We start from the raw sequence: 12281 nt of genomic DNA, 5'->3' as shown, positions 1-12281 counted from the left end.
AACAGTCAGCTCTAATTGCTGCCCTCAGATAGACCCTTCTTGCTTAAAGTTATCTTCGTTTCTCACAGACATTAATAGCTAAGCAGCTGGTGAAACCTATCTTTCCTGCTCCAAGTAGGTTATAATTTAAACTCTGCAACTCAGTACAGATGCTTTCCTAGTAAAAAGTTCAGTGTGAAAGCAAATGAGATCCAAATTGCAGGTCAAGTCAGTAATGCTCTTCTTGACTATGAAACATTTGTTGCAAATAGCCCTACAAGTTGTGTATTCAAAATAAACAAGTAAACAGGACCAAGAATTGGATAGAAAGCATACCCCAGTACTACTCCCAGTTCCTTCACATGAACCCGCATTTGGCCTTTGAGATATTCCGACAACATTTTGCTCTTAAAATACAGCTCCTGCAACCGATCTTCTAGGTGCATGATACACTAGGAACAAATGAAAAAAGAAACAATAACATCACAATATTGGCCGATAAGTCTTTATTGTAGGCACATACACATCTGAATATGCTTACATGTTGTAGTCATTATAATCAGTAAAGATATTAGACATTAATAGCATTAATTCTTGATAGTTGTCGAAGTTTGATAGTTAACTTAACCAAAGGTCTTGTCTTCCAAACAAGATTCTTGTTCAGCTTTCATTAACTAGGCTTATTAAGTGAGGAAGAACAGGATACAGGAATTTCAGCAACTGGATTCTTACTCATACAGAACTTGAATAATGTCTTAATGTGAAAGCTGACACTGTTTCTCTTAACAAATGTCCTGTGAAGAGCCAAAAATCCGTATCTTTGCAAGTCATGAAAAACCTGGCAAACCATCTCCTTAATCTTTTTCAGCCTCTGAACATTAGTTTTACATTAGCTTACAGTGGGTTGCAGAGCTTAATATACCCCCTACTACTTGGGCTTTTGACAAAAAATAATAATAAAAGAAGACTAATGATAATCTTAAAATAGAAGAAAAATACTCAATGGAAAACTTTCCTGCTTTAAAACTCATCCTGCTACATATCCACAAGTATTTCTGAATTAAAGCAAAAAAAAAAAAAGTGCAGAGATAATCTCTTCTGATTCAGTTTCATGAAGATAATTTTAACTGATTGTTGACATTATTATCAGTTTTCAAAATAGCCTCTGATTGGATGCATACCATTCTCTTTAAACTTTCAAAAACAAGCATGTTATAGGAAAAGTGGGAGTATATGTGAAAGGCATAGGAAGAAATAATGGAAAAGAGGCAAGCAATGAATAAATATTAAACTGTTGCAAAGTGTGGCCACTCTGACTGGTTTTGTAACATTTTTTCAGTTATTGGGGTTATAAATTCAAATATGAAAACTAAATAGTCTGTAGTCTGCAATTTCCTGTTTAATCAACATAAGAAACAAAACCCCAGAGTGGGAGCTTTAGATGTACTGATAATTATATTTTTGGACTATAATCTCTATCCACTTCTGCTGTTCTGTTCGGAAACCTCAGTCTTGGGAAACAACCAGAAGTTGAAGAATTGCTAAGTTTGCTGGGAAGTTCCAAACTTTGTAAGAATAAGTAGAGTTCACATAAAAAAATAAATTCAACTGAAGTCAAAGGAACTAAAGACATTTTGATTTTTGGGGGAGAGGGCAAATACAGTTATGTAGCACATGACAAAAACTGCAGGATTCCAATTCACAGTTCAACTGCCCAAGTACTTACAAAATTTGGAGATAAATTATGCTTATAAAGTTGAAGAGTGGAATGAAGCAGGTTGGAGACAAGGTTAGAGACTAGTACATCTTTCCCAAGTTTGTTGTCGATGATTCGTCTCTGGCTACTGGCCACTTGCACTGTCCATTTATCAGTATCTGCAATAATGCAGACAGCTTCTGCAATTGGTTCATCCAGAACAGGATGCTAGAAGTCAAACAGATACATGCCATTTAACAAATATGACTTTGGTATTAAAGATATTATAGCCAACAACCAATGGTGTAGGTGTTGTGGTCCGCCAGCAGCCTGCGGAGCTGGCAGCAGAGTCAGACAGTGAGGAGGCTGGGGAGGAACATGGGCCAGTCCTGGAGTCTGGGGAAGGCTCGGAGGGCTCTGCAATCAGAGGCAGGGAAAGGACCATCTGGGAGGTACATGCTGCCTCTGGAGCCTCCAGAGTCGGACCTCAGCGAGGCAGAGGAACAGGGGGAGTCTGTTCCCAGTGCACGCATGCGCAGAGCTGCCAGAAGGCAAGAACAGTTAAAACAAAAGGGACGACTCAGGAGTAGGGATTGGAGATGATTGGCCCCTCCCATAAGACTTAAAAGAGGAGCAAAGGCACGTGGGTCTTTGCAGGAAGCAACGTTGTTAATTATGTGCAGTTTAAAATCTGAAGCTCTGTTTGATTCTGGACTCTGTGTGGCTTTGCCAATTAGGTCTGTGGCAACGTGTTAAGGGAGATAAAGGTGGATGATTATCAGCCTTATCCCGAAGGACTCTTTACAACTATTTGGGACTCATCTGTGAATGAACAGAATTCACAGCTGTTAAAATAAATCAGGCTTTTGGGATTATTTGTTTATTTTACTGACTCAGGAAGCCTAGGTCAGAACAGTAGGAGAACTTTCACAGTAAACTTGATTTGAGAATGAAAATCTCAAGATAATTTAGAATCAGAGGTCAAACAATGTATCAGCAACAGCAGAGATGCAGTGTTTTGGGGAAAGCTGCAATTCTATGAAAGGCAATATATAATTTAATGAAACAAACTCTTAGTATATTCACTGTAATAAAGACACAGGCTATAAGCAACTGCAAAAGTCAGTCTACACATTCAAGACAATTTTGAAGTTCAACAACAGTTCCGGATCTCATTTTTAAGAACAGGTTCACATACAAGCTCTGAAACTTATTTAAAGATCTCTTTCTCTTCCTTTGCACTTTTGTGCAAGAGTGCTTCAATTTACATCAACTAAACTGATGTAGATCAAAGCACCTTAGAATGGTTCTATCTTTTTTTTTTTCATTTTGCAAATGAAGTTGTCTAAGGATGTCATCTTCCAATTCATATTGTAAAATTGTAGCCATAAGCCTGCCTTAGGCACAAACACCAGCAGAGGGAGTAAAAGAGAAGCACTTGTAAAATAATGAGTTTGAAGTAGTTCTGAAGCAGATCAAGTGTACCCAATTTGTTTACATTTGAACCACAAAAGTCTAAATGATTAAGGTCCTCAAATCACCAATATTATATCCATTCTCTCTCACAGCCAGTGTTGTGTATGGGAACATCTGTCAATGTATATGGGGGTCTATATACAGTATATTGTCTCATTACTCTTGGTCATTTTTGATGTTGGAAATTATACAGGTAGTCCTCAACTTATAATAGTTCTTTAGTGACGGTTCAAAGTTACAGCAGCACTGAAAAAAATGACTTGACTGTTTTTTCACACTTATGACCACTGCAACATCCCCATGGTCACATGATCAGAATTCAGATGCTTGGCAACTGACTCATATTTATGACGGTTGCAGTGTCCCAGGGGCATGTGATCACTTTTGTGACGTTCTGACAAGTAAAGTCAATGGGGAAGCCAGATTCACTTAACAACGATGTCATTAACTTAACAACTGCAGTGATTCACAACAACTGTGCAAGATAAGTTGTAAAATGGGACAAAATTCACTTAACAAATGTCTCAGTTAGCAAAAGAAATTATGGGGTCAATTGTGATGATTAAGTCTGGAATTTGAGAAAAAAAAATGTTCCTTTTGTTTGAAAATAAATGGAAAACACCCATTTCAAATCACAAGCCAGAAAATGATGACTTATATTTCCTGAGTAATGTTAATCTTTAGGTCACTATTGCACAGGAAGTTGTTGGACAAAAATACAACCAGCTGCTAACCTTACAAAGCTATGGCACATGTGAAGTTAATTTTAAGGTCATATTTAATATGCATGTTCCTGTTCATAGTTCATTACTACTTGTCTACATTAGTAACAGCAACACCCTGTTACACTTTTTAGTGCCAGGAACAAGTGGAAAAACTTAAATAATAATTTAAAATATAAATGTTCCCTTTGTAGATCAGTTTATGAATCCTATTAATGTAGAATTCAGTTTAAACAAAGGGTCAACCAGATGCCTCTAAAATCTTCTAAGGAGGACAGGAAGATGAGTTCTTTACCATTAATACCTATTACTCAAACATAAACATTTAATGAATGGTTACATAAATAATATCACTAAATAGTGAATGAAATAAGATTAGCCACAAATTTGAGAATTAAATGTGACCTCAAGGAAGAGAACATCTAAAGATCCTTAGCCAAAGGTTCTTAGCCTATATTGAACAAGTCTTTGTTCAATATAGGCTATATTGTTCTTTTTTCTATGAAATGATAACATTTTTTTCTGAATGAGATCATGACTTTTTTTTTTTTGAAAAAATTCCATGCCTGCTCTAGCAAGGCTTCAGAAATATTTCTTTTTGTTGTCTTTTGAGATATATTTCATCCGTTGAATATAGTTTTTAAATTACCTGCACAGCATGCGACAAATCTGACATCAAACAGTATCTCAGTTTCTCATCATTTCCTAGTCCTTGCAAAACAAAGTCAGGTACGTAAGATGGACAGTAGCCACCTAGCAAGGACCTTCCAAAATTGGCAATACTGGGCTGGACAGAGTTCACTTCAATTAATTTTGACCTGAAAAAAAGGTATAACATGGGCATATATACTATAACTAGCACTGATTTCTCTCCACTTCACCGAAACACTACAATGGGCAACTATTGCATCAATGCCACCAACATTTCACTGATTTCAGTGGGACTTACACATGTATAAGCTCCTATACAGCTTGTGTTTGCTATGCTATATCCTCTAGGTACAGTAAGGATCCTAGGACCCACCTTGCCTGGAAAAACACCTGGAAATTTTTTATCATTTTTATGCACAGTTATGATTATTACATCAGCATGACTGTGTTTCCTTGAACATAGCCAAATTTTAAAATACTGCCTGTAAAATTAGACATATTCCAACTATCTACCAATGAATTCGCCAACATGTAACATTCTTATTCTAGAATGTGTTTTTATTCTTATTTTAACATGTTTTGTTTTCAACTGACCATAATAAAGTCTGTCTATCATGTATAAGGATATGATCAATTTTAGTGCAAATTGGGTCATCTTCACCGTGGCTCAAGGTTAGAATACGGATTAAAGAAACTTCTATTTGGATCATAGAACAAACATGAAGAAACTATATTAACCTGGTTAATAATAGTGATATTATGTTTTTAAACAATCGTCTTCCTTTAAATAACCTATCCTAAATTAGGGTTATGCTCCACGAAGTGCGAAAGGTAATTAGAGACTCTTAAATTGCAGCTTCAGTGAAATAAGTATCATTTGCATTACTGCATTTCTTAAAGTAATGTCAAGAAAGAAACCCAGTTAAAATAATTAAATACATAGCATTTTCTTCATAGAATATGTGTTTAACCCTTACACACATACATCTACAAGTCTGGCTATTACCTTCAAAACCACTATTTGGGAGGAATGTAGTAAATCACTGGGCAGGGCAGAGGGAATGGCGTTGAAGAAAAGAAGGAAGAGTCACTACCAAGACAACAGTCAGATAAAAGAGGGTTGAATCCAAGGCAGATAGTAACCTGAGAAGACATCTCAGACAAAACCCTCCCTAGTTCTCACAAAGAAAAAGGAAAGGAGGGAGGGGGCAGCACATTCAGATTTGCAAGATTCTGTTATTATTACCTATTCAATAAAAATATTTGCCTACAAGACGTTGGTTTCCTCATTTGATCTACTCTGAAGGGCTGACAAGCATCCAGATTTGAGAAAATGTACATTGCTACAAGAAATACTACCTACCCAGGAAATGGTATGTCCTCTTCTTCTGTCCATTCTTCTTGCTCTGCCCCATAATAATTGCTGCTTGTCCTTGCAGTATCATGAGCTGCATCCTCACTTTCACTGTCACCAAGAGCACTATCAGAACTCTCATTCCTTGGAATGTCCCAATCCACGCCTGGATCAGATTTTTTTTCTAAATTCTCTTTTTCCCCATGGGGGATAAATATGGAGAGATTTTCTCTTTGGTCCTGCTCTGCAAAACAGTTTTTACAAGTCTCTTGACGAACAGATTCCATAAACTTACAAAATTCACTAGGGGATTTGTTATTCTTTGTACTCAAAGTTTTGAGTGGAAATTCTAAGCTACTACTAGAGTCTAGAATGTCTCTTGCTGTTTCCACTGGAATATCATCTATAGTCCTGGTTACAACAGAACCTTCTTCAGTAAAATATTCAGTAAGCAAATTTGCACTTTCCGCTCCGTAAGGACTCCAATTCTGGACCTCAATAGTAACCTGAGGGAACTTTTCAGGCACATTCTGATCTCTTTTTTGGTCCTCAAGGGTTTGTTTTTCACAGTTCTGCTCAGCCGTTGTTCCTTCTTCGATCTCCATATGGCTGCTGTGCCTGGACATTTGTTCTTCAGCCACTTGACTTCGCACCTCAATATCTGAATCAGGGGACATAGAATCTCCAATGAGGAAAGTCACCTTTGTTTGAACTTCAGCCGCACTACAAGGAATTGCATGAGATGACGTTTTATCAGGCGGTTTCTTCTCAACCATTGTACTTGTTGATCTCAACAGTTCAACAGGCTGATTGTCAGAATCCATCAATTCTGTATTCTGCCATAATCCACCAGTTGGTTCTAATCTGGACTCTGGCAACACACACGTTTCCACAGATGCTGATCCTGTGAAGACTACTCTTTCTAACTTTATTCCTGCACAAGGCATTGATGCTTCTTTGCATTTAACTTCAACAGATTTTTCTTGAACATTAGAAGGCTCCAAACTGCTTTCACATGAAGCAGCTTTATCCATCTTTAGGCCATTCTGTGAATCTTCTTTTTCCAGTCCTGAAACAGTATCTGCCTTTTGATTAGGATTAACAGGGCATTTGCAATATTTACAACTGCAGTCAGAAGTTCTTACTTCTTCAGACTCTTGAAAGGATAGATTGCTTCTGTTCTTGTGCATTGTGACGAGCACATATTCAGATTCCTCCACCTCCCCTTTTGCTAGTGTTGTGGTGATGACTGTACCAGGCATTACTATGGCTTCATCCTCACCATTTTCCAAAAGATGAGTCTCTTGCAACTCCGAGCATCTTATGAAATAAGTAAGGAAATAAAGTAAACGTTGCACAAGATCTTGCCTTTTGCCAACCACAACTGTTTTTGATAGTCTCACAGGTGATCCAATGGCTCCATACAGATCTCCTGTGAAACAGAATATAAAAGCAGTATGTTGTTATTTTCAGTATGCAACAGAATAATTGAATTATAGTGGAGATCTTCTGTATAGACTAAGAGTGGACAATCTTTTTCAGCTCTAAGCCAAATTGGTACAGGAAACACAAATTTGCATACACACACATTGTCTATCTCACAATCGTCAACTTGCTGTTAAGGGGCACTGTCACTATCGAAATTTATAAGAAGGCAGAGTATCTTTTTATTTCCCAACACTTAGAACAGAACTAACCATCTGGAGAAGAACCACTGTGAAAGAGAAAAAAAGCAACATGGCTTTCCTATCATGAATTTTACAATGCAATTAAAAGAGAGAGAGAGAAAAAAAAATGCCCACCAAACCGAACTCTAGGGCTGGGCAAATCATTTAAAGTTGCTCCTTGAAGCCTGATATAACATTTCTGAGATTATTCAGAAATGTCTGGACATGCATTAAAAAATTGATTGATGGAGGGTACCTCTCAGAACAGTTTGCAGAGAATCCTGGTTGCATTGGTTTGTTCTATCTCAAATTGTCACTATTAGATCACTCTGTTCTACTTCTATGATTATAGCCAAATACTGTTCCATAGTAAGTACAATGTGTCGTAACTTCTCTTCAAACATCTTTTAGACATTCTCTGTTTGGAACTATTTCAGATGCAGCTGTTTATCTGGTTACTCCTCTATAAGAATGTACTATGGCCTTACTGTCAATTGATTCTTACTCCTGTCTTTTTTAGCTCATTTTGACCATCGCTACAGATATGGCCTGGGCATAATAAAAGCAAACAAACAGCAAACTTGCAGCTTGAAACTTTGTATATAAAAATCCCACAGAACGTGATTTGCTTAATGCATAACAATGCCCAATCCATTAGGAACAGCTGGATAAAATTCCAGAGTTTTGCACTTCAGAATTCATAATTTATCATAATGCTATTTCTGAATAAATATGCATAGAATCAGACTGTAAGAAACTTGACTAACAAACTTGGAAATACAGATAGTCCTTGAATTGCAATAGTTCATTTAGTGACCATTTGAAGTTACAAAGGCACTGAAAAAAGTAACTTATGACTGTTTTTCACACTTATGATCATTGCATCATCTCCATGGTCATGTGATTTACATTCGGATGCTTGACAATTGACTCACAATTATGATGGTTGCAGTGTTCCAGGGTCATGTGATCTCCTTTTGCAACCTTCTAACAAGCAAAGTCAATGGGGAATCCAGATTCATTCAACAACCGTTTTACTAACTTAACAACTGCAGTGATTCACTTAACAAATGTGGCAAGAAAAGTCATAAAGTTCTAATACATCTGTTTTAGCAATCAGGAATTAAACAGCTTAGCGAAAGGGTATTTTGTTCATGGAAGAAATATACTGAGGTAGTTTAAAACATACCTAATTGTGCCCACAGTGGATTGTATGGATGACTCTTTGCCAACATGTCCACTGTCTGTGAGGAATGCTTCTCTAGAAATATTCGAATTGGTGGCTGGCCATTTGGCATGACAGTTGGAACCCAGGCCAGATGGTTTGTCAAAACTGCAGTTAGAAGAGCAGGTAAAAATCTGGATGGGAAAAAAGGCATATACTTTAGAAACTGAAGAATTAAAGAACTGTACAGGATTTTGGATGAATTTACTTCTATAAAAGGAAGCCACAATTCACAATGTCCCTTATGTAAGAGAGAATTCAATTAACATTTCCAGATCAGGGAATAGAGTCTAAGGTATTTCCAAAACTCTGACATAGTATCACATTGTTGTTTCTGTTTCAAAAACGGTACATCGGGGAACAGAATGCAGATGTTGTGTTCTACTTACACATGGAGTTTCTGAATTGGAACCATTAAATACAAACTATTTGGATCTTTTTTTAATTCTACAATGTCAGATTTTTGTAAGAAACCAAAATGTGTAATGCTAATAACTTTTAAAGGCAACTAGAATTTCAAATGTACTCTCCCCCCCCCCACTTTTCTGGAACATAAGATGCATTAGAACTTTAAAAGGACTTTTGGCTTGGCCTAGATCACATTGTGCTCTCAAGAAGCACAAGAGGATCTTCAGTCAGTCACCTCTTGACTGGATTATTGTAACATCCTTGCTGCTTCTCAAGATGCACTGGTTGACAGCTGGCTTACAGATGCAATTCAAGATCCTAATTATTCCTTCTAAAATCTTGCATGGGCCTGGTTATGTGAGGAACTGCCTCTATCCATATGTCTCCTGGTCCAGTGGTGAAATCTAAAATTGTTACTACCGGTTCTGTGGGTGTGGCTTGGGGAGGTAATGTGACTGGGTGGGCGTGGCCATTTTTTTTTTACTTTTAAAACCATTGTTTCTACAACCTCTTCGGCGAAGAGGTTGTAAAAAATGCTTTCAAAAGGCTCTGACGATCCCAGCTGAGTTGCCTGATCGGCAGAGGCATTTTAAAAAAAAAGGGTTTTTTTCTTTTAAATGCCTCTGACAATCCAAGCTGAGTTGCCTGATCAGCAAAGGCTTTTTAAAAGCCTTTGAAGATCCCAGCTGAGCCGCGCAATCATCAGAGGCTTTTTTTTTTTACTTTTAAAAGCATTTTTTCGGCCGAAGAGGTTGTAGAAAAAATGTTTTTAAAAGTTAAAAAAAAACCTCTGATGATTGTGCGGCTCAGCTGGGCATGGGGAGCGGGGACAGGGATTTTTGCTACCGGTTCTCCGAACTACCCGCCTCCATCGCTACCAGATTGAGCAATCCGGTCCAAACCGGGAGCATTTCACCCCTGTCCTGGTCCCATTAATTAAACAGTGACATCTTGGGGAACCTCAGAAGCATCCCTTCTCAGTGATGTCCTGTAGAATGATATCCACCATCATCCTGAGATTTGAACTGCTCCCACCTTTTTTATTTTCCAGAAATTGCTAAAGATGTGGTTGTTTTCCCACATCTTGGTTTAAGATTATGCTTGTTTTGCTGTTTGGTTCCTTGGGTTTTGTCCCTGGCCAGTTGTCTTCTTGTTTCTTGATTTTAATTTTTTATCAGTAAGCCACTTAAAGAGTTGCCAGGGATTCAGGCGGCTTCAAAATAGAATTAATAAGTAAATAAATAAATAGTATTCTTAAAGAAGCTTTGAAATCTGGATACAATATACCATGGAATTGCATCAGTTCAACTGTCTGCCCTTTGAGTAAGGCAAATTCAAGAAATATAGAAGCAGGAATTTCAGGAATCTTCTTTATTGTTGGAGGGTAAAATAATGAAATCTTGAAAGTCTATCAAGATGGATTTTCTCTATGCCCCACCTTACATCAAACAAAATCATAGCTTTTATTTAGCTATGTTAAAATTATAGCATAGTTTATTTTGATTTCCTTCCTTGTGGTTTTCTCTTTCTCATGCTGAATCTTTTTTTTTAAAGTTCCCCCTTAACGGTTTGTTCTTTTCTTCACCATTCCCAAGGGCAAGTCTACATTCCTTCCCCCCCAGCTAAGAAAATGTAGTTAACATATGATATTGGGCAGCTGGTAGCTTTCCAGCGTCTGGTTACTGAGCACTTTGGAAATTATATGGTTTGGCAGTTCATCTTAAGTTTTCCTTCCTGTTTATGCAAATCTGTATTCTTTCAGTCAGCCATCAGGTCTCATTGGCTAAAATCTTTTACAGCAACATTAACTATTTTTTTTTTTAGAAACTGAATTGAACCATGACTTAAAGACGCTGAAAAAAGACTTAAAATATTTACGAGTTGTGTTTTCAAGTTATTGTTGGCTATCAGGGTTATATAGTAATATTGATACTAAGCAACTGTATTCTGTTTCATTTTTGGTTGTTTTAATGATAGTTTTTGGTTTAGAATTGAAAATTATGCTACACTTAATAAAGATTTAAAATGTTAATTCAGCAGTTTAACTTTGGCTTCAAAGAGAAAATTGAAATTTGTTACCAATTGAGGTAATTTTCTTTTAGGTTTCTACCAGTAGTGGGTTTCAATTTCAGTCGCTACCGGTTTGCTCATGGGCACATGTGTGCTCATGTGCGCACGCGATGCTTCTGCACAGAAACGTCTGGGTGCGTGGAGCCTTCTGCCACCACCGCTACCGATTTGCCCGATCTGGGGCAAACGGGTAGCAACCCACCACTGCTTTCTACCTTCACTGTCACTTGAGGGTACATTTTTAGATCCTGATAAATAGCATCCTTTATGGGTTTGAGGCATTTTTATGGGAAAAAAAGGACACTGTTATGCATGTAATTCTTAATAAACTGCTACAAGATTTAAAAAGAAAAAAAAAGAATATAGGAATGATTTACTGGTTCCTGGAAGCTTGTTCCATTAGGAAAGTAAATTCCTTCATAAAGTGATGGCAGAGTTGGTTCTTCTCGGGCATCCCCGACATCATTGTAAGCCAAACTGGTTCTGTAATCCGTGGCATAGTATAGAGATTGCAAATTGTTGTTCTAAATGGCAAAAAAAGGCAAGATTAAGGTTACCAACATAAATGTTACATCACATGGCTCAAAGAGGCATTTTGTATGGGGGCAAACAAACTGTCATTTTTTTAAAGCCCCAATCCCAATAAGCCTCACCTCCCTGCTTTCAACATCTCCTGCATACTGAGGATACTAAAGCACCCCATTCAACCTTAGAACCGCCTCTTCCAGCCAACTTTATATCTCCAAGTGCTTCTCTGATATTTCTGTCTAGATGCCTCATTGTCAGCTCAAGCTCAGTATGTCAAAGACTGAACTTCTCATCTTTCTCTCCTCCACTCATTCCATCTCCTTATCCACGTCTTTCAATTTGCCACTTATATTTAGTTGAATGATGGCCAGATAGCATTACTTCAAAGTAATTTATATTAAGATTTTTTTCTTTTTTTAAGTATAAGCCTTTTAAGAGCTCTCTTCAGACCTAAGCAACTTATAACCATTTACTGTAGAACATCTTCCTTTTCAAGAATCTAAAT

The 12281-nt window shown here is 37.4% G+C and overlaps 1 protein-coding gene across 7 annotated transcripts in view; it reads right to left on the bottom strand.

The window, feature by feature from the left end:
* The window catches only part of FNIP1 (folliculin interacting protein 1), a 101073-nt gene that overhangs the window by 5707 nt on the left and 83085 nt on the right, over positions 1–12281 (bottom strand). For all 7 annotated transcript variants that reach the window (XM_034404300.2, XM_034404315.2, XM_034404322.2 and 4 more), the window contains 6 exons: positions 11626–11772; positions 8735–8904; positions 5888–7310; positions 4523–4691; positions 1706–1903; positions 316–431 (listed from right to left, as the gene is read on the bottom strand). In XM_034404300.2, the coding sequence (XP_034260191.2) occupies positions 316–431; positions 1706–1903; positions 4523–4691; positions 5888–7310; positions 8735–8904; positions 11626–11772 (2223 nt within the window). The remainder of the gene's footprint in view (positions 1–315; positions 432–1705; positions 1904–4522; positions 4692–5887; positions 7311–8734; positions 8905–11625; positions 11773–12281) is intronic.

This window comes from Pantherophis guttatus, chromosome 2 (genome assembly GCF_059756535.1).
Source record: "Pantherophis guttatus breed Tessera chromosome 2, ASM5975653v1, whole genome shotgun sequence".
Taxonomy (NCBI): Eukaryota; Metazoa; Chordata; class Lepidosauria; order Squamata; family Colubridae; genus Pantherophis; species Pantherophis guttatus.
The sequence above is the reverse complement of the archived record's forward strand: the minus strand, read 5'-3'. Positions and strand labels throughout refer to the sequence as shown.